This window comes from Ranitomeya variabilis, chromosome 4 (genome assembly GCF_051348905.1).
Source record: "Ranitomeya variabilis isolate aRanVar5 chromosome 4, aRanVar5.hap1, whole genome shotgun sequence".
NCBI lineage: Eukaryota > Metazoa > Chordata > Amphibia > Anura > Dendrobatidae > Ranitomeya > Ranitomeya variabilis.
The window spans coordinates 386563673-386587298 of NC_135235.1; the positions used below are offsets into that span (position 1 = coordinate 386563673).

The 23626-nt window shown below is 43.1% G+C and overlaps 2 protein-coding genes across 3 annotated transcripts in view; both read right to left on the reverse strand.

Moving 5' to 3' along the window:
* ADAT3 (adenosine deaminase tRNA specific 3) overlaps window positions 1-1424 on the reverse strand; it is a 227467-nt gene extending 226043 nt beyond the window's left edge. The window contains exon 1 of the mRNA XM_077250852.1: window positions 1305-1424. The gene's annotated coding sequence lies outside the window, so the exon portion shown is untranslated. The remainder of the gene's footprint in view (window positions 1-1304) is intronic.
* A 6588-nt stretch (window positions 1425-8012) lies between these two features.
* LOC143764850 (uncharacterized) overlaps window positions 8013-23626 on the reverse strand; it is a 68287-nt gene continuing 52673 nt past the window's right edge. For both annotated transcript variants that reach the window (XM_077250879.1, XM_077250878.1), the window contains exons 4-6: window positions 21313-21495; window positions 19879-19978; window positions 8013-11495 (exon numbers count right to left, since the gene is read on the reverse strand). In XM_077250879.1, the coding sequence (XP_077106994.1) occupies window positions 10501-11495; window positions 19879-19978; window positions 21313-21495 (1278 nt within the window). In that variant the 3' untranslated portion in view covers window positions 8013-10500. The remainder of the gene's footprint in view (window positions 11496-19878; window positions 19979-21312; window positions 21496-23626) is intronic.

The window sequence follows — 23626 nt, forward strand, 5'->3', positions numbered from 1 at the left end:
GGGCTCCCCCGGTGGTCGCTGGTGGTACTGGACTTGTGTGCTTCACTTTCTCTGTTCACCTGTTTCCATCAGGATGTGGGAGTATCCTATTTAGCCTTGCTGCTCAGTTATTCTAGTGCCGGCCATCAATGTAACCAGAGCCTTTCTGTTGCATGTTCCTGCTTCTAGACTACTATCAGCTAAGTTGGACTCTTAGTCCTAAGTTTGTTTGCATTTTTGTTCCAGTTCACAGTTATGTTTTGTTTCTGTAGCTGGAAGCTCTTGTGGGCCGAAATTACCACTCCGGTGTCATGAGTTGACACATGAGTCTTAAAGTAATTTCTGGATGGTATTTTAATAGGGTTTTCAGCTGACCGTGAAGTTTCCTATTGTATCTTCTTACTATCTAGTAAGCGGACCTCGCTTTGCTGAACCTACCTTCATACTGCGTATGTCTTTTCCTCTGAACTCACCGTCAATATATGTGGGGGGCTTCTGTCTCCTTTTTGGGGGAATTTCCCTAGAGGTAAGCCAGGTCTGTTTTTTCCTCTATTAGGGTTAGTTAGTTCTCCGGCTGGCGCTGGGCGTCTAGGGATAAAACGTAGGTACGTCACCCGGCCACTGTTAGTTGTGTGGTAGGTTTAGCTCACGGTCAGCTCGAGATTCCATCACCCAAGAGCTAGTCTGTTATTTAAGTTCTCTGACGTTCCCTTGCCATTGGGAACCATGACAGTCGGCCCCTCCTATAATATAATAACCAGACACAGGACACCAGAGTCGGCCCCTCCTGTAATATAATTACCAGACACAGGACACCAGAGTCAGCCCCTCCTATAATATAATAACCAGACACAGGACACCAGAGTCGGCCCCTCCTGTAATATAATTACCAGACACAGGACACCAGAGTCAGCCCCTCCTATAATATAATAACCAGACACAGGACACCAGAGTCGGCCCCTCCTGTAATATAATTACCAGACACAGGACACCAGAGTCAGCCCCTCCTATAATAACCAGACACAGGACACCAGAGTCAGCCCCTCCTATAATATAATTACCAGACACAGGACACCAGAGTCAGCCCCTCCTATAATATAATAACCAGACACAGGACACCAGAGTCGGCCCCTCCTATAATATAATAACCAGACACAGGACACCAGAGTCGGCCCCTCCTATAATATAATAACCAGACACAGGACACCAGAGTCGGCCCCTCCTGTAATATAATTACCAGACACAGGACGCCAGAGTCGGCCCCTCCAGTAATATAATAACTCACATACATACAATAGTGTGGTATAATGTATGGAACTACCTACTACCAATCTGTTGAGTCTCCTCTCCTGTTTCATTCTCCTCACCCGCAAGCTAAGCAGGACTATTTCCTGTTTGAGGGCTCCAAGCCTCCTTCTGGCTTGAATTTGTCTGTTAGCATTAGCCTATTTTAGTTTTAGACCGTGTTATGGGATTTGTAGTCCCAGCTCTTATTGCTTTCCATTGAACTACAACTCCCAGGGTGCATTACTGCTTCCAGGAGTTATCCAGTTACTACATCCTGTAGTCAAAATGAACATTCCAACACTGTATAGTGCATGCTGCCATCTTGTGGTGAGAGTAGTTATTGCAGACAGAGATTGTCTAAATAACCTGTTTAGCAGGAAACTGCGGCTACATGGCCAGTAATGACAGTCTAGCTGTGATACATTTAACCTGCCCATCTGGGACAGATGTCTCTGTGGTTATACTAGTAGGCACAGCAGATGACTGCGCTGTTACTGAAAATAAATCTCTACACAACATTGATATTACTGCCATATAGTGACTGACCATATTGTGGTAGATACCAGTTCTGCAGAACATGTAAGTGATTACAGCACTGTTATAGATGGTGAATTACCGCTGACGTTCTTTCTGGTGGAATCATTCACTTTTCCCGTATTTTCCATCTGGCCCAGACCGACACGACAACTTCTCCAGCCAGGACTCGTCTGCAGAGATTACAACAAAGACACATCTGACTTCTCACATTTCCTGCACTGTTCATATCTATTCCCCCTGCACTCCTTATCCTGCTGATACCCCAATATTGAGCTGCTGATTCCATGTGTCCCTATTACTGCACTTACAGAGTGGCACAAAAAAAGTGCTCCTCTTATTGCCCCACATAGTAATGCCCCCACTTTACACCTTATATAGTAACAATGCCTTCTTTGTGCTCTCTGGATGGTAAAATTGCCCCCTAGAAAATATTAATGCCCTGTGAAACTGCCCTAGAAAACAGAATCCACATTTTGCCCAAAGAATGTGATAATGCCCCTGTGCACCTTTGGGGGTTACAATACTATGAGTTCTTCCATAACAAGAATACTAAAAGGGAACCTGTCTCCTGAATTTGGCGGGCCCTTTTTTCGGTCTGATGGGCGGTGTTTTCGGGTCTTTTATTCACCCCTTCCTTTCCCGCTGGGCACACGCTGGCCGCAATATTGTCTTGAAGTTGATTCGCTTTCCTCCATATAACACGCCTGGCCAAGGCAATCATGCCTTGCGCACGCACAGTATGCTTTGCCCAACTGCGGGCAAAGCCGAAAAGCATTAGTGCGCATGCGCCGGCGCACTATGTCCTGGAACATGCGCACTAATGCTTTTCGGCTTTGCCCGCAGCAGGGCAAAGCATACTGCGCGTGCGCGAGGCAAGATTGCCTTGCGCAGGCGTGTTCTACGGAGGAAAGCGAATCAACTTCAAGACAATATTGTGGCCAGCGTGCGCCCAGCGGGAAAGGAAGGGGTGAATAAAAGACCTGAAAACACCGCCCATCGGACCGAAAAAAGGGCCCGCCAAATTCAGGTGACAGGTTCCCTTTAAGTGCCCTCTTAACTTTTAATAATGTCCCGAGACCCCCATGTACAACTCCTTTATACACATTATGATGGCCCTATAACTCCCTTATATACAGTAATATGGTCCCACAGCTCCTCTATATACAGTATGATGGTCCCACAGCTCCCCTATACTTAGTATGATGGACTCACTACCCTATACACAGTATAATGGTCCCATAGCTCCCTATACACAGTGTAAACTGTAATGCACCCACATCTCCCCTATTTATAGAATTTTTGGCCCACAGCTCATCTATACACAGTATGGTGGGCCCACAGCCACCGTATTTACGGTATAGTGGGCCCACAGTTCCCTTATTTACAGTATGATGATCAAACAGCTATCCTATACACATTATAAAACCCTCACAGCTCCCCTATAAACAGTATGTTGTCACTACAGCTCCCCCAAAACACAGCATAATGGTCCACACACTATATAGTAGCAGCCACATTAGCCCCTACACTGTAGGATGGCCCGACAGTAGCTCCCAAACTGTATGCCCCTCACATTAGAGGTCCCCACAGTTTATGACTGCCCATCACAGTAGCTCCCACAATAGTCCCCACACTGTATAAAGGCCCCCACACTATGATTGCCCCCCCACAGCAGCCTTCAAACTGTATAATGGTGCATCACATTAGCTTCCCTGCTGTATAATGGCCCTTTCATTAGCTCCTATGCTGTATAAGGGCCCCAGCATTAACTCCCATGTTGCATAAGGGCCCCTGGATTAGTTCCCATGCTGTATAAGAGCCCCTGCATTAACTCCCACACTGTATATGGGCCTCAGCATTAGTTCCCATGCTGAATACTGGTGCCACATTAGCTCCCATGCTGTGTAATGGTCCCTCGCTTTAGCTCCCACCCTGTATGAGGGTCCCCCACAGAAGTGTCTACAATGTATAAGGGGCCCTCATACTGTACTCCTTTCACACAGTATCCTTCCTTTATAGTCTACTCCAGGGCTAGTGAGACACACTGTTACGTCCATACTTCGTCACAATCCAACTTTACCGCTACAGTCCTGATCGGCAAGTCTCTTTACTTGCTTTACGGTTCCACGTCCTGTTTCTTCCACTACTGGCACCCTGGAGCTGATGCACTCGGGACCCCCACTAGTCCGTCATACTCAGGCCTCCTTAGGTCTGCTACATTCTGCGTTACAAACTCTTGGATTTGTTACTCGGCGTCCTCTCCAAGGACCTTCTCCGGAAGGCCACTGTCACGCACAGTGTGGGAAGACTACGTGTATCTTGAAGGGATGAGGGGAAGCCTAGACACTAGGGAAAGGGTGAGTGGCGATCCCTAGGCAGATCTAAAATACCTACCTGCCCTACCATCCCTAAATTGGTTCATTACCAATCGCCTAGCAGGAGCCCTAAGCCCTGGATCTCCCTAGAGCTAGGCCCTGGATAGGGAGGGGGACGGAATGAGCACTAGTCAATCCCCACTGTAAACTAAAGACAAAAAGGTAGACAGACAAGGGGAATAAACTTAGCTTGAGCAGACTCAGAGATGTAACCCGAAACGTCCTCAAACAGCTCCAGAGAGGAAGTTAGCCGACTGCTATAGCTCCAAGCCTACACAAGGGAAAAATGTTAATATCACCGGCTACATTAACTCTATCTTATTCTATCATTACTACCTATGCTACAGTCAACTATCTACATCCCTTTACTACCTGTCCTTATACACTAGCACATCCTACACTATACAGTACTTATCTTGCATTACTATATATTATACATTACATACAAGGCCGAAAGTGTTGTTGGTCCCCTTGAAATTGTTCCAGAAAATAAAGTATTTCCCAAATAAATCTTTTTTTAGCTACAAATTTTGAATTTTCATAAGGGTAACAGGAGAAATTTCTCCATACAATTTGTTCTGCAATTTCTGCTGAGTACACCGATACCCCATATGTGGGGGAATACTACTGTTTGGGCACACGGCAGGGCTTGGAAGGGAAGGAGCGCCATTTGATGGAATAATTAGCAGACGCCATGTCACAATTGATGAGCCCCTGATGTGCCTAAACATTGGAAACCCCACACAAATGACACCATTTTGGAAACTAGACCCCTTTGGGACCTTACCTAGATGTGTATTGAGCACCTTGAACCCCCACAGAAGTTTATAACGTTAAGCTGTGAAAATAATAAACAAAAAATCAAATTTTTCCCACAAAAATCTGTTTTAGCTATAAATTTTGTATTTTCACAAGGGCAAAAGGTGAAAATGGACCCCAAAGTTTGCTATACAATTTCTCCTAAGTTCATCAATACCCCATATGTGGTTGAAAACTACTTTTGAGGCAGTGCAAAGCTCAGAAAGAAAGTAGCGCCATATTACAGTGCAGATTTTGCTGCACTTATTTGAGGGTGCCATATTACATTGGCAGAGCCCATGAGGTGCCAGAACAGTAGAATCCCCCATAAGTGACCCCATTTTACAAACTACACCTCTCAATGAATTCATCTAGGGGTGCAGTGATCATATTGACACCACAGTGTGTGGCAGTGAAGAAAAAATAATTTAGTTTTACCACCAAAGTTGTGTGTTAGCCCCAAGCTTTACATTTTCACACTGGGAAACGAGTAAAAACGGCACCAGAATTTGTCCCACAATTTCTGCTGAATATAGAAATACCCGATATGTGGCTGTACGCTACTACTTAGCCATATGGAGTGAGTCAGGAGGGACAGAGTGCTATTTGCCTCCTGCAGCGCAGATTTTCCTAGACTAGTTTGCGGATTCCACATAAAGAGCCCCTAAGTGCTAGAAAAGCAGAATCCCCCTCAAGTGATCCCATTTAGGAAACTATAACCATTTGGGAATTTATCTACGGATATAGAGACGATTTTCACTCCATGGGTGTTTTCCAGAAACATGCAGCAGTGGATGTTGCTGAGTGAAAATTGCAATCTGCTGTTGTAGTGACCAGTACACTGTAGTGACCAGTACGTTGTAGTGACCACTACATTATGCCCAGCTCATGCTTCTGGAGGCACACACCTGTAAATTAGGCGGGCTCCCATCACTACAGAAATGCCAAAAATGAGAGCGCTAAATGTTGTTTAGGCACACTGGGGCTCAGAAGGATTTGGGAGCGGAGAATTTGCTGAATTTTTTTGGGGGAGTGAGGAGCCATTTTGCTTTTCCAGAGCCTTTGTGCTACCAGTAACGTGGAAGCCCCTATATTTCTGTTAACAGATGACAGACCTGAGTGGTGACTTGCTTTTTTCATGGATTGAGTGGAAGCTTTTGTTGGGAACATTTTATATAACGTTTGGCATCACATTTATCTGGCGCTCTACGCTGAACACTTACTTTGGTGTTTCCATCTAAATCTCCGAGTGACGTGACAGGTGAAACCCCCGCGGGATCCATTCACTATAATGAGGAGCATATTTACTCTGGACTCCGTCTAGCCTCTGTTCAGCGGTGACCTTTTCAAAAGTTCACAAAACTGTGCAATCCTAAAAAGACAGACACCGCCGGATCTTGGGTCATATGGCGTCCACAGTGACTACTCAGGTCTTTTCGTCAGGCATATGTCACCCTGGATGCTGAGATGGCTTTCGACCGAGTGAAATAGTCATTTCTCTTCGGTACTGAACCAAATGGGGTTTGGGGGTCCGATTATATCAGCAATAAAAGCATTGTACTCTTCTCCCTCTGCGAAGATTTTCTTATACGCCACTATATCAGATGATTTCCAGATCTCTAATAGGAAGAGGCAGGGGTGTCCCCTGTTTCCCTTAATGCTTATACTGCATATAGAGCCTTTAGCCCAAGTAATTAAACAAAACCATAAGATCAAAGGGGTATAGGTGGTGGATTATTCCAACTGTATATCCCTGTATGCTGATGATGTCATCCTAACTCTGGAAGACCCTAAAACCTTGTTGGAAGATGAAAATAATCAAAACTTTTGGCTTGCTTTATTTCTATAAGATCAATGAGGGGAATTCTCAAATTCGCCCTATCAGTATACCAGACAGCATGCCATCACATCTACAAAATCAATTCACATTGGACTGGCAACCAGAACAGATAGCTTATTTAGGAACACAATTAACTTCCTCCATTGGTTCCCTATATAGAGCCTACTTTCTTCCCCTTCTGTCGATTATTGAGTCAGACTTATTACCAGTTGAGACTCGTACAACCTCATGTGTAGCCTGCGATGAAGCTTACATAAAAACCATTTTATGGTTTTGTAGTGCATTGGTACTACACCCTGATAAAACTGAGTCAAATGTTCCCGAACTCCTCACATCTCTGTTGGCGGGGTTGTGGGCATAGAGGTACACTACTGCATATCCTGTCTGAGTCCCCGGTTATTTCAAACTTCTGGATCTTGATTTTTAAATCTCTGATTTAAAACGCCATCCATACTAAAGTTAAGTGCGATCCTTCATTAGCATTGCTATGTCTGGGTATTTACTCAGTGCCTATAAAGGGAATGGTGTTTATACATATACATTACTGACAGCCAAACTGAGTATTAGTAGAATGTAGAAGAACCCAAATACTCCACAATCAAAGGATGTTATATGTTCTATCAATATAAGATGTTCATATGAGAAGTCGATTGCCTATAAGAACAACTGGGTTCATGACTTATCTGACTGGAAACCCTGGCTTCAACACTCAAAAAACACATCTCAGGTTTAGATCCTAAAGATCATGGAGAGCTGTTTACAATATACAATGGCCTATAATTTAAAGGACTATTATTAGGGATGAGCGAATAGCTTTGGATAACTCCTTATCCGAATTCCCTTTGGCGCTTACCGAATAGCTGCAGCGGGAACCCGGATCACTCCCGATAATCAGCTGTTCGGCACCGCAGCTGCATGTGTTGCGGCTGTGTGACAGTCACAACACATGCATGGAGAGCCTGTTTGTTGTGACTGTTACAGAGCCCCGACATGTACAGCTGTGGAGCCGAATAGCTGATTATCGGGAGCGCTCCATGTATCCGGGATCCTGATGCAGCTATTCGGACAAGGAGTTATCTGAAGCTATTCGCTCATCCCTATCTATTATCAGATTTACCTGTTCTATATAGTTTAGCTATCTATTTTGGATATGTTATCTTGTGGCTTCAACTGGAAGTTACTATGCAAAGTGGGTTTCTTATGGTTTATTGTGTGACAATAATTTTTATATTCTATGTTTATTCACGCATTGTTAGTTATTTGTAAAACCTCAATAAAAAGTTATTGTTTCAGAAAAATAATTTATATTTTGCAATTTATAAATTACAGATTATAGATAGATGTCATCTTTACACTTTTCTATATACACCACGCATCAGAGATATAATGATACACAAAGGGCTAAGTGACAAGAAGTAGAGGATGGATTACAATTAAACCATTGCAGCCTACCCTACCTCATTTATTGATTATCCTTGTATAAAATAAAATAAATACATATACTGCATACAGTGGGTACAGAAAGTATTCAGACATTTTTACATTTTATTTTTCACTCTTTTGTTTCATTGCAGCCATTTGGTAAATTCAAAAAAGTTCATTTTGTTCTTCATTAATGTACACTCTGCACCCCTTAAAATAAAAAAGAAATATAGTAATTTTTGCAAATGTATTAAAAAAGAAAAAACCAGAAATATCACATGGTCATAAGTAATCAGACCATATGCTCAGTATTGAGTGGAAGCACCCTTTTGAGCTAGTACAGCCATGAGTCTTCTTGGGAGTGATGCAAATAGTTTTTTCACACCTGGATTTGGGGATCCTCTGCCATTCTTCCTTGCAGATCCTCTCCAGTTCCATCAGGTTGGATGGTGAACGTTGGTGGACAGCCATTTTCAGGTCTCTCCAGAGATGCTCAATTGGGTTTAGGTCAGAACTCTGGCAGGGCCAGTCAAGTATGGTCACAGAGTTGTTCTGAAGCCACTCCTTTGTTATTTTAGCTGTGTGCTTAGGGTCATTGTCTTGTTGGAAGGTGAACCTTCGCCTAAGTCTGAGGTCCAGAGTACTCTGGAAGAGGTTTTCATCCAGTTTATCTCTGTACTTGGCCCCATTCATGTTTCCTTCAATGACAACTAGTTGTCCTGTCCCTGCAGCTAAAAAACACCACAATAGCATGATGCTGCCACCACGTTTTAGTGTTGGGACTGTATTGGGCAGCTGATAAGCAGTACCAGGTTTTCTCCACACATACCGCTTAGAATTATCACAAAAAAAGGTCTATCTTCATCCCATCAGACCAGAAAATCGTATTTCTCATAGTCTGGGAGTCCTTCATGAGTTTTTTTAGCGAACTCTATGCGGGCTTTCATATGTCTTGCACTGAGGAGAGGCTTCCATTGGGTCACTCTGCCATAAAGGCCAAACTGGTGGAGGGCTGCAGTGATAGTTGACTTTGTGGAACTTTCTCCCATCTCCCTACTGCATCTCTGGAGCTCAGCCAGAGTGATCTTGGGGTTCTTCTTTACCTCTCTCATCAAGGCTCTTTTCCCCATGATTGCTCAGTTTGGCTGGATGGCCAGGTCTAGGAAGACTTCTGGTGGTCCCAAACTTCTTCCATTTAAGGATTATCGAGGTCAATGTGCTCTTAAGAACCTTGAGTACTGCAGAAATTCTTTTGTAACATTGGCCAGATCTGTGTCTTGCCATAATTGTCTCTGAGCTCCTTGGCAAGTTCCTTTGATCTCATTTGGTCTGACATGCACTGTGAGATGGGAGGTCATACATAGACAGGTGTTTGTGCTTTTCCAAATCAAGTCCTATCAGTTTAATTAAACACAGCTGGACTCCAATGAAGAAGTAGAACCATCTCAAGGAAGATCACAAGGAAATGGACAGCACGTGACTTAAATATGAGAGTCTGAGCAAAGGGTATGACCTTGTGATATTTCAGTTTTTCTTTTTTATTAAATTTGCAAAAATGTCTACATTTCTGTTTTTTTCAGTCAAGATGGGGGTGCAGAGTGTACATTAATGAGAAAAAAATGAACTTTTTTGAATTTACCAAATGGCTGCAATGAAACAAAGAGAGAAAAATTTAAAGAGGTCTGAATGCTTTCCATACCCACTGTATTTAATTCTCACATTGGGCATTAATCTCAAATATGCATCAAGTTTGGTGGCAAAACAAAGTGATCACTGTATCCCAAACACTATCTGCTACTTGTGACCCTAGCCGAAGCCAACTCCACAAACTCAGGCCTCATTCACATGTCAGTTTTTCCTCATATAGGTGCTATCTGTGTTTTTCACACAAAGCACTTGCACTTATAAACAGTGAATGGGGCCATTCACATGTCTGATGTTTCACAGAACCGTTTCAAGCTAAATTGAAGAGACTTGTCCAATCTGGATCCAAGTGTCAGATTAAAATTAGCAATACAAGTCTATGGGTTTGTGGATAAAAATAAATACGGTAAATAAATAAGATGCCAACCAGGCGCAGTGATATCGTCACAGACTAGATAGGAGAACCAATTTTTTAACATATGGAATACTGATAAAAACTGGACCAAAGTCTAATGAAAATCAGATGAAACTGATGATAATCACTGATGAAACTTAGTCCTCATTCACATAGCAGTTATTTCATGTGCAAGAAAAATGGCCCAAATATGAGAACAGCTGCTATCGCAGGTGAACAATCTCGTGTCTCATAAGATCCGATTTCTGTGTAAAGCATTTACCACACTCTGAACATTGAAATGGCTTCTCCCCTGTGTGGAATCTCTGATGTTTCATAAGCTCAGACTTCCAGGCAAAACATTTCCCACAATGGAAGCAAGAAAATGGCTTTTCCCCTGTGTGATTTCGCATGTGCTTAACAAGTTCAGATTTCAGTATAAAACGTTTTTCACACTCTGAGCAGGGAAATGGCTTTTCTCCTGTGTGAATTCTTTGATGTCTCATAAGGTCTGACTTCTGAATAAAACCTTTCCCACAGACAGAACAGAGAAACGGCTTCTCCCCTGTGTGAATTCTCTCATGCTTAACAAGTTCTGATTTTCTGGCAAATCTTTTTCCACAAGCCAAACACAACAGTGGCTTCTCTCCCACATGAATTCTCTCATGTCGGACTAGCCCCAACTTCTGTGTGAAGCATTTTCCACACTCAGAACATGAAAACGGCTTCTCTGCTGTGTGGATCCTCTGATGTTTCATAAAATCAGATTTGTATGTAAAGCATTTCTCACACACAGGACAGGAAAATGGCCTCTCTCCAGTGTGAATTTTGTGATGTTCTGTAAGATTAAACTTCTGCATGAAAGATTTACCACATTCCTTACATGAAAAAGGCTTCTCCCCTGTGTGGCTCCTGAAATGTTTTACAAGAGTTGACTTGCGCATAAAACATTTACCACAGTCGATACATGCAAATGGCTTTTCCACAGAGTGGTTTTTCAAGTGACGTAAAAGACTAGATCTCATGGTAAAACTTTTCCCACATTCTGGACATGGATATGTTTCACACTCTATGTGATCTGTGCTCTGCAACTCAGCTCCAGGGTTAGAGGAATCGCTTAAAAGATCCCTGCTGTGAAGTGCTAGTGGCAGATTTGTAGTATCAGCAGCTTCTCTCTGAGAATCTTCAGTTGCAAATGTGTCATGGTATTCGCCACAACCTAGGAGAAGTTAAAGAGTAGGTGTCATTTTTTTTAAAATCAATAGTACAAAATGAAGATAGAAACTATGTAAAAAATTTTATAGAAATCTGCATATTCATATTTATCCTCCTGCACAGATAATTCTCAGGTAAAATCTGTCTTCAGCGTAGACAGATTACCAGAGGTATGAAATGACAGTTGCTGCTTATAAGCATCTATGGAGAACGGAAGAGCTAATGCAGGTCTGTGTCCTGCCGGAGGATGTTGTATGGCCCGCAGAGAACCATGAGACTCCAGCTCCCACCTCCCTATCTTCAACTGTATTCATGTCTTTCAGATGCCAATACAGTTAAATACTTCAGCAGAGCAAGACAGTGCCCGTCAGCCCCCATTCCGACGTGCAGCAGTGTGATAAGGTCATCACTCTTCACTGTGACCTCATCACACTGCGGGGATGGGGGGGGGGGGGGGGGTTGCTGCGGTTCCTATGAGGCCACCTTAGGCTACTTTCACACTAGCGTCGGGCACTGCACGTCACTATGCGTCGTTTTGGAGAAAAACGCATCCTGCAAAAGTGCTTGCAGGATGCGTTTTTTCTCCATTGACTTGCATTAGCGACGCAGTGCGACGCTTTGCCACACGTCGCACTTCGCCACACGGTTGCGTCGGACCGTCGCCACCAAAAAACGTTGCTTGTAACGTTTTTTGGTGCGTCATTCCTGTCTTTTCCGACCGCCCATGCACGGCCGGAACTCCGCCCCCTCCTCCCCGCACCTCACAATGGGGCAGCGGATGCGTTGAAAAACAGCATCCGCTGCCCCCGTTGTGCGGTGCATTCACTGCTAGCGTCGGTACGTCGCAACGACGCACTTCGTCGTGCGTCGTCCGACGCTAGTGTGAAAGTAGCCTTATGGGGAGAGGATTGTGAAAGAGGCCTGGTATGCAGAAGAGGTGTGTGTGTGGGGGGGGGATTACGGAGAAAATTGTGCGGGAGCCCACGCCAATTTTTTCCGGAATTTAACCCTTTAATTTAATAGCTAGAGACCCCAAATTTTACACAGATACACTTGTTACATTAGTAAAGAGGAATATGTAATAAAAGAAGGGATAAGAGATGGTTTACTGTATGTAAACCATGCCTCACATCCTGTCTTGTTTGTGAAGGAGATAGGAAAAGCTGGCAATTGAATTACCGGCTTTTCTGCTATCTAGCGCTGAATTAAATATATATATATATATATATATATATATATGTTAGGGGTTGAGTTTCCCCCTCTGCACAGGGGGAATCTCGGGCCATCTCCGCTGCGGTCTCACATTCTTCTCCTGCTGCAGTGGAGCCTGCTCAGCGGAGACGTCGGTCCCAGCGTCTCGCTCAGGCTGACTCTGTACAAAGAGTTACTGCTGCTTCTCCTGCTTCTGCCATTGAAGCCAGTGTTGGGCAGCGGCGAGCAGACGCTTCTGGGACTAAGTCCTGCTTTTCCCGTTCTGAGCAAGCCCAGGGTAAGATCTCTCAGTGGAGATCGAGGGTCACATGTTCAGATACTGCAGTCTAATCTATTGGTCCTTCTAGGAAGGTCCTGTAGGTTCGCAGGCTCTGTATCAGCCTCTCATTGGTCTTCCTAGGAAGGTCCTGTACGTGCTGCAACTATTTAAGGCTCGCTTGGCCGCACGGCCATGCGCTAGTGTCTTTCTAAAGTTATGTGCTTTGCGCCAGTGTGGTCATTTGAGTGTGTGTTCAGGGACCCGGCAGAAATAAGCCCCTAGAATGCTGGCACCTCCGGCGAGGAGATTGTGTGTGTATGTATTCAGGGACCTGGCCGAAATAAGCCCCTAGAATGCTGGCACCTCCGGTGAGGAGTTATGTGTGCATGCATGACCACTGACTGCTCTCATTTGGGTAGTTAGCCTGTGCCTCTGTGAAGTCAAACAGGACACAGAGCTTTGCTTTCTCGGCTACTCTGTGAAACTAACAGAGCTAGTTCTCCTGCACGGTGGACCCCGGGCTGCGAACGCATCTACTTCAATAAAACATTTATATTTACTCGGTGCGTTCCGCTAGCCCTAACATATATATATGTGTCTCACTGACATAAATATATCTATATATATTCACTGTATATATGTTTTTAAGAATATTTGAGCCGATGGATCCATGATATGTCTATTTTGCAAGCCTGCGAGAAAAAAAATCGCCATACGGAAGCCATACGGATGACACACGGATAAATTTGTGCGTAAAAATCGCATCCTCGCATTGTATACGGAACAGTGTTTTGGGACAATTACTGCGTATTACGGCAGTAAAAAACGGACTGTATTTCCATACGCTGAGTGTGACGCCCGCCTTATACTTTAAGATGCTTACTTGAAAGTGCTCTGCTCCAGTAGAGATCTAATGATTATGGAAAGCTAATACACATCCAATATTTTTGCTCTGGAAATTGGCAGCAGAAATTATTTGCAGAACCTTGGGATCCGACACAAAATTACAGATTACACTGCTGCAAGCTTCTCTAAATGGGACTAATTTAAGTGCATCCACCTGCCATGATTCTGGGATGGAAAGCTTGCCAAAAAAAATTTCAATAAGTAATATATTAAATGGAGAAAAGTATTGAGACAGCAACAAATTACACCAAAAAATTATGCAGAAAAAGGAAAGGAAAACCACAAAAATATATAAACCAGCACTATAGAATTCACAGTCTAAAAGCAATATACTATGGCAGAGAACAGTAGAATACTAAGAAATTGAAAGCACAATAAAAAAACAATTTATAAATTTATATATATTTAATATTTATGATCAAAAGAATAAAATGAACATTAGAAACTAATATCAAATAGCATCTTATTCTTATTGCTATTAACTTGTGATTTTGGGGAAAACCCTTTTATCTTCTCTCCATTAAGGATTAGGATGATTTTCACAAAAGTACTTACCGTATATACTCGAGTATAAGCCGACCTGAGTATAAGCCGAGGCACCTAACTTTGCCACAAAAAAACTGGGAAAACTTATTGACTCGAGTATAAGCCTAGGGTGGGAAATGCAGCATGCTGCATAAAGGTTGATGATGGCCCCATAAGATGCTCCATAGGAAAATATAACCCATATAATGATGCATAAAGGTTGATGATGACCCCATAAGATGCTCCATAGAAAAATATGCCCCATATAATGCAGCATAAAAGTTGATGATGGCCCGATAAGATGCTCCATAGAAAAATATGCCCCATATAATGCTGCATAAAGGTCGATGATGGCCCCCATAAGATGCTCCATAGAAAAATATGCCCCAATTTAATGCTGCATAAAAGTTGATGATGGCCCCATATGATGTTCCATAGAAAAATATGCCCCATATAATGCTGCATAAAGGTTGATGATGACCTCATAAGATGCTCCATAGAAAAATATGCCCCATATAATGCTGCATAATAGTTGATGATGGCCCCATAAGATGCTCATCATATCAGTGCAGTTTATGCTGATATGATTATATCCTATATTGCTGCAATAAAAAAAGAAAATGACATGCTCACCTCTCGTCGCTGACCGTTGCTCCTCAGCGTCGCTGGCTCTCTGTAGTGACTGTTCAGGCAGGCCCTCAGACCTGAACGTCACAGCCAGAGGACGCGTAAGACACAGCACAGCGGTGGAACGGGGACAGGTCAATATCGCAAGTGTCGGTGTCCTGAATAAGCAGCGGCAAAGGCACCTGGCCACCATATAGTTCAAGTGTCCCCGCTTGCTCAGGACACCGGCACCTTCCTCGGTGCCAACGCCGACCGCAGGCCCTGTCAACAGACACCGGAATTCTTACTGAGGCTGCAGGGAAGCGCGGACATGTTCTGGAGACGCCGGGGACCTCCGCACTGGGACTGTGACTCGTGTATAAGCCGAGGGGGGGTCTTTTTCAGCCAAAAAAAGGGGCCTAAAAACTCAGCTTATACACGCGTATATAGGGTATATAATTATTCCACAGATAAACAGTATATGATGAGATGAGAACATACAATTGCTTAACTTAATTGCTCTTCTATGTTTCATGATGGCATGTGGAATTTGTATTCATCTCCTGGACAACAATTACAATTAGAGGTTAACTCCTTCAACCCCCATGCCTGTTTGCAACTTCATGACCAGGCCAAATTTTACAATTCTGACCACTGTCACTTTATGAGGTAATAACTCTGGAAAGCTTTAACAGATCCTACTGATTCTAAGATTGTTTTTTTCGTGACATAATGTACTTCATGATAAAATGTCCTACAATATGACTTGTGTTTATTTGTTAAAAACAAAAAACAGAAATTTGATGAAAATTTTGCAATTTTCAAACTTTTAATTTTTATGCCCTTAAACCAGCGAGTTATATCACAAAAAATAGTTAATAAATAACATTTTCCACATGTCTACTTTACATCAGAACAATTTTTGAAACAAAAAAACTAAATTAGGAAGTTATAAAGGGTAAAAAAATTGTCCATCAATTTCTATTTTTTTCAACAAAATTTACAAAACCATTTTTTTAGGGACCACATTACATCTGAAGTGACTTTGAGAAGCCTGTATGACAGAAAATATCCAAAAGTGAAATCATTCTAAAAACTGCATCCCTCTAGGTGCACAAAACCACATTAAAGAGTTTATTAACCCTTCTGGTGCGTCACAGGAATTTTTAAAATATGGAAGTAAAAAATGAACATTCAACTTTTTCACAATTTTTTACTTGACCCATTTTTTTTTATTGTTACAAGGGTAACAGGAAAAAATGGACACCAAAATGTGTTGCGCAATTTCTCCTGAGCATGCCGATACCCCATATGGTGTGAAAAGCTGCATTTAGGGTGCACGGCGAGGCTCAGAAAGGAAGGAGCAAAGTTTGGGAACGCAGATTTTGAGGGAATGGCCTGCAGGTGTCATGTTGCATTTGAAGAGTCCCTCATGTGCCTAAACAGTGGAAACCCTCCACAATTGACACCATTTTGGAAACTAGACCTCTCTGGAATGTATCTAGATGTGTGGTGAGCACCTTGAACCCTCAGGTGCTTCACAGAAGTTTATATTGTTCATCTATGAAAATAAAATATGAAAATCTTATTTTTCCCACAAAAATGTTATTTTTCCATTCAATTTTTTTTTTATTTTCACAAGGTTAACAGAAGAACTTGTTTCACACAATTTGTTGTGTAATTTCTCTTGAGTACGCCGATACCTCATATGGGTCAAAAACTACTTTTGAGCCACAGTACAAAGCTCAGAATGAAGAAGTGCCATATTGGAGTCCAGAATTTGCTGGAATGGTTTGAGGGTGCTATGCCACATTGGTAGAGCCCCTGAGGTGCCAGAACAGCAGAACCCCCTATAAGAGACCCCATTTTACAAACTAAACCTCTCAATGAATTCATCTAGAGGTGTAGTAATCATATTGGCACCACAGATGGGTCACAGAATTTTAAACCATTGGATAGTGAAGAAAAAATAATTGCATTTTTACCACCAGAATTTTGTTTTAGGCGAAGTTCACATTAGCGTTTCAGTCCGCAGCGTGGTGTTGCAGACTTCTTTCCTTAAGCTCCGCCTACTTCCACATGCATCCTGCGTACCGATCTGTAACATTGTGTACACACACAGGGACATGCGTTGTATGCAGATGCGTCCGGGTGCGTCGTTTTGACGTGTCTACCGAACACAAGAAAATGCAACATGTTGCGTTCGGTGGGCACATCAAAACGACGCACCCGGACGCATTCGCATACAACGTATGTCCCTGCGTACACAATGATAACGATGGGTACGCAGGAAACATGCGGAAGTTGGCAGAGCTTAAGTAAAGAAGTACGCAGCTCCACGCTGCAGACACAAACACTGATGTGAACCCAGCCTTAACCCCAGATTTTACATTTTCAGACAGGAAAATGGGTTAAAATGGCACCAAAGTAAATTAGGCTGGCTCTCATCGCTACAGAAATGCCTAACATGTGGATGCTAAATGTGGTTTGGACTCACTGTGGAGCTCATAAGGGAGGGGAGTGTTTGGATTTGGGAGCAAAGAATTTGCAGAATTTCCTTTGGGGAGCCTGGAGCCATTTTGCTTTTCCAGAGCAGGGGGTAGAGCGCAGAGTGGTCTCCTCTAGTTCAGGGGTCAGAAGATCGGGGCGTCTGGCTACACGTGCACCTGCACTGGTTATATCTGCTTTGCCATCAGGTTAGCTGTGCAGAATTCCATTGTTCTGGTGTTGCAAGGCTTAAGATGAGCAGAATTCACTTGCTATGTTGTTGCAAGAGTTGAACAGTTCTGTTTGTCTCCTAGAGCTTTCCATACCAAGTTATCTCAGCTGTTCTGATTTCTCCACTAGCTTCTGGTATAAATACACACCTCTTAGCTTTAGTAGATGCCAGTGATAGTTTGCTATAACCTGGTTTGGAGCTGGAGGTGTGAGCTGTTGAAGAGAGATGTCTTTGGAGATTTCTGTGTGGAAGTTTGAGTGCATCTCCTTTCCTTATCTCCTATTTGGCTTGCCGCACCATATCTTCCCCTTTCTGAAGTCTGGGAGCGTTTTCTCTGATTGTTGTTTGTGCTATACTTGTCTGTTTCCTTTGTGTCTTTAAGTTAGAGAATGACTAGCGTTCCTGCTGTCCTATGCACTAGTCAGGTTTGTTCTCAGGGTAAGGATGCCATTACACTAGGCGTATGAAAATACGGTCCGTTTTTTACGGCCGTAATACGCAGTAATTGTCCGAAAACACTGTTCCGTATTCAATGCGAGGATGCGATTTTTACGCACAAATTTATCCGTATGGCATCCGTATGGCTTCCGATTTTTTCTCGCAGGCTTGCAAAATGGACATATCATGGATCCATCGGCTCAAATATTCTTAAAAACATATATACAGTATATTTAATACAGCGCTAGATAGCAGAAAAGCCGGTAATTTAATTGCCGGCTTTTGCTATCTCCTTCACAAACCCGACAGGATATGAGACATGGTTTACATACAGTAAACCATCTCATATCCCTTCCTTTATTACATATTCCTCTTTACTAATGTAAGAAGTGTCTTTGTGTCAAATTTGGGGGCTCTAGCTATTAAAGGGTTAAATTCCAGAAAAAATTGGCGTGGGCTCCCGCGCAATTTTCTCCGCCACAGTGGGAAAGCCAGTGACTGAGGGCAGCTATTAATAGCCTAGAGAGGGACCATGGTTATTGCTCCCTCCCCCCCCCCCCCCCCCCGGCTAAAAACATCTGCCCCCAGCCACCCCAGAAAAGGCACATCTGGAAGATGCGCCTATTCTGGCACTTAGCCTCTCTCTTCCCACTCCCCTGTAGTGGTGGGATATGGGGTAGTGAAGGGTTAATGTCACCTTGCTATTGTAAGGTGACAATAAGCCTGGTTAATAATGGAGAGGCGTCAATTATGACACCAATCCATTATTAATCCAATAGTATGAAATGGTTAATAAAACACACACACATTATTAAAAAGTATTTTAATGAAATAAAGACACATGGTGTTTTAATATTTTATTATACTCTTAATCCACCTGAAGACCCTTGTCACCTGAAATAAAGTTAAAAAAAACCAAACAACAATATTCCATACCTTCCGTTGTTACAGTCTTGTCCCACGCTGTAAATCCATCTGAAGGGGTTAAATCATTTTACACCCAGGAGCTCTGCTAATGCAGCTGTGCTCCTGGCTGTAAAACTTGGTGAATGAATGGAATGCAGGGGAATGTACTGTAGTTACCTCGAGTCGCGGTGCTGCGCCCTCTGCTGGATGAACTCATATGAACTCGAGCATGGGAACTTTTCAGAATATTTTCCCACGCTCGAGTTCATATGAGTTCATCCATCCATACTTATGACAATGTGAATAGGTTTTAACTTTATATGTTGTATAGGATGTATGTTTTGTATTGTATATGATGTGATTACCAAACGCTGATATTTAAATTGTATGGGCAGTTTCTGATCAGGCTATTGATGGGTGATTACCCATTTCCTATTTAAGGCTGCCATTTTGATTGTTTTGTATGCTTGAAAAAGACCTTGATGGTTGAAACGTCGCATTTGGCACAATAAAGAAAAATTTTTTTCAACTGGACTGGATGCTGTCCTTCACTTCAATTCGTGGACGGGCATCCGTTTGTCAGTTGTGCTGTCAGCCTAACTTTCTATTTTGAGATAGGAGTAGCATCTCTGGACTTAGGGAAGGAGATAATAGCTCTTTGTCCTTTTCTACATTTTCAATCCTGGGACATGAAAATGAAATCCCAGACAATCATTTTAATATTATAATGAATGTTATCTGATAATTTTCATATTGACTGAAATCTATAGGATGTGTACCCATTTTTCACTGTCTAAGTTAGTTGTTGGTACTCACCTGGGTTAATAACTATAGGAATATTTTCCTCCTTAACTTGTTCCTCGCTCATAAAGCTCTCCTCCTTTTCTCCAACAGTAACTTCAACAAGGTTGTTATTCTAAGTAAAAAAAAAAAAAAAAATGTAATGGACTTTTTGAACTACAGACTATGTCCATCTTTGCAACTAATATTTTTATTTTTAATCTCCAATACAAACAATATATAATCTGAAACAATTCTGAAAACGTTTTATAGTGTTGTGCAGGAGTACAGATCTCCATGGTTGAAGGCTACAAAGAAACCTGTGTGTGCGTGCAGCAATTTTCCATTCTATCCGTCCCCTGCCATCACTTAGGATATGTGCACATGATGTCTTTAAGATGCTAGTGGACCTTCCAAGCTTTTCCTAGGCAAAGCCATTCAGGAAACAGCTAGCAGTCTTTTTCTCAAAGCGGTTTTGCTGACGGCATGTTTTCTTTTTGAGGCCACATTCACACATTCAGTTTTTTACCTCAGTATTTGTAAACCAAAACCAGGAGTTGAACAACCAGAGGAAAAGTATAATAGAAACATATGCACCACTTCTGGATTTTTCACCCACTCCTGGTTTTGGCTTACAAATACTGAGGTAAAGTACTGACCAAATACTGAAGGTGTTCTAATTCAAACTATAACTAATGGAAGCTGCCCAAAGAAAAACCACATGGTTTCTGAAGACTGAGGCGGTAAAGAGTAACAAGAGACTGAATATGTGCACAGCAATGTTGTTTTTACATTGCTGGGCACTACATTCATTTTTTCTGTGGTTTTTAAGATGGATTAAGGTCATAACTCATTTTTTATTGGTGGCTTTGACCTTGGTTACACTTGCCCCAAGATCCTGCATAATGTTATGATTTTCCACTGGACAATCCTGGAAATAAAGAGAAATTGGACATCTGTCTCGTGTATTTCTGCTATTGGATTCATCTGAAGCACAAACAGCAATTGAATAGTTTTTCCATGTTAGATGATGAGAGTAAAAAGTAACTGTGAAAGCTACAGTGTACATGACGGTAAAGGAAAGTGTCCTCTCACCATAAAAAGTGAGGGGCTGGGGATTTACCATCATGAAATCCTTGTACAGGTCTTTGTGTCCTTCTAAATACTCCCACTCCTCCATGGAGAAACAGACAGTTACGTCCTGACACCTTAGAGCAGTGTTCCCCAACTCCGGTCCTCAAGAGCCACCAACAGGTCATGTTTTCAGGATTTCCTTAGTATTGCACAGGTGATAATTGCATCCCCTGTGCAATACTAAGGAAATCCTGAAAACATGACCTGTTTGTAGCTCTTGAGGACCGGAGTTGGGGAACACTGCCTTAGAGGAACCCGACAGAGTGATACAATCACCATCCAGACACCCATTTTATTTTTACTGTATAATACCCTACTTTTCCCAGCGGCGCTCACCTCTCCAGTCAGCAGTTCAATGATCTTGTTGGTGAGGTCTAGGATCTTCTGTTTCTTTTTTTCTATGCTTATTAGTGGAGACACCATGATGGGGCACTGGGTACTGATCAAGTCTCCAGGCACACAAGGATGACTTCCAAGGGAAACACACTTGCTATAATTTTTCTTCACCAAAGTGCAGTCCTACGAAATGAGAAAAATGCTGAATAAAATTTAAAGAGAATATATTTTTATATTATATTGATAAATTTATATTTTTATATTTAATAAGAAACTGGAGAAGTTCAAATTGAACTAGGATGTTAGTGGATTCCTGCATTGTCCCGTTACCCCAACTTTCCTTCTTACTAGCATTCCCCTTCTTTCTTAATACTGACTTGCTCTGACTACAGATTTCCACTTGCTCCAATAAAAAGGCCATGTAACAGGATCCTGTTTGGTTGTATTCTGCAGATCCTGTGGGCCAGAAACTCCAGGCTGGTCATTATGAGCAAACTTTCCCAACCTCCTCACTATGTCTCCAAAGATATCTTTTTGCTGCTTCCTGCAAGAAGCATGGGCGCCATCTTGGGACCCAGCCTGTAATCCTCCATCTTCCAGGCCCATCCTTTTGCTGTGGGTCATAGCCGCGGCCCTGTTTGTTTTGGCAGAATGTGCTTATGGACTAGGGGCTCAGCAGAAGGTACCGGAGACCGACTGCTGCCGCCAGAAGACGGACCATCGCTTAAAGGACCTCATCTGAAGACATAGCTCGGCCACTAACGGTTCTACAACCCCCCTGCGGGTTCATCTGCTGCAGAGGACCATACAGGACACGATAAGTTCTTACGTCGGACTGCTATTGTTTTACAGTTGCTACCCCTATTATCCCTCCTTTAACCATTAATCTACCTGCAAGGAGTGAATACCTTGTTTTATTAAATTGTTACATCTTGTTAACCCTTGCTCGGGCTCCTGTCTGTCACTGCATCCCTGTTATGACCCCAGTGGACAGGGTCTCAGAGGAACGTGTAAGTCTGCAAGATACAAAAATCCAGCTCATAGGGCTGTGGTAACTGGGTTGACCAAATAGCTACTCCTAATGCCAACACTAGAAGTAGCCGGGGATCATGCCTACGGTGATCGCTAGATGACTCGCGCCAGCCGGAGAATCTAACTACCCCTAGGAGAAGAAAACAAAGACCTCTCTTGCCTCCAGAGAAAGGGACCCCAAAGCAAGATACAAGCCCCCCACAAATAATAACGGTGAGGTAAGAGGAAATGACAAACACAGAAATGAACCAGGTTCAGCAAAGAGAGGCCAGCTTACTAATAGCAGAATATAGCAAGATAACTTATCTGGTCAACAAAAACCCTATAAAAATCCACGCTGGAGATTCAAGAACCCCCGAACCGTCTAACGGTCCGGGGGGAGAACACCAGCCCCCTAGAGCTTCCAGCAAAGGTCAGGATACAGATAGGAACAAGCTGGACAAAAATACCAAACAAAACAAAAGCAAAAAGCAAAGAAGCAGACTTAGCTTGAAAAACAGGAACCAGGATCAGAGGACAAGAGCACAACAGATTAGCTCTGATTTCAACGATGCCAGGCATTGAACTGAAGGTCCAGGGAGCTTATATAGCAACGCCCCTGAACTAACGGCCCAGGTGAGGATATAGGAAAAGACAGACGCTCCAGAGTCAAATCACTAATGACCACTAGAGGGAGCAAAAAGCAAAATCACAACAGTACCCCCCCCCTTAGTGAGGGGTCACCGAACCCTCACCACGACCACCAGGGCGATCAGGATGAGCGGCGTGAAAGGCACAAACTAAATCGGCCGCATGAACATCAGAGGCGACCACCCAGGAATTATCTTCCTGACCATAGCCCTTCCACTTGACCAGGTACTGAAGCCTCCGCCTGGAGAGACGAGAATCCAAGATCTTCTCCACCACGTACTCCAACTCGCCCTCAACCAACACCGGAGCAGGAGGCTCAGCAGAAGGAACCACAGGCACAACGTACCGCCGCAACAAGGACCTATGAAACACGTTGTGGATAGCAAACGACACAGGTAGATCCAGGCGAAAGGATACAGGATTAAGAATTTCCAATATCTTGTAAGGACCAATAAAACGAGGTTTAAATTTGGGAGAGGAAACCTTCATAGGAACAAAGCGGGAAGAAAGCCACACCAAATCCCCAACACGTAGTCGGGGACCCACACCGCGGCGGCGGTTGGCAAAGCGCTGAGCCCTCTCCTGTGACAACTTCAAGTTGTCCACCACAAGATTCCAGATCCGCTGCAACCTATCCACCACAGAATCCACC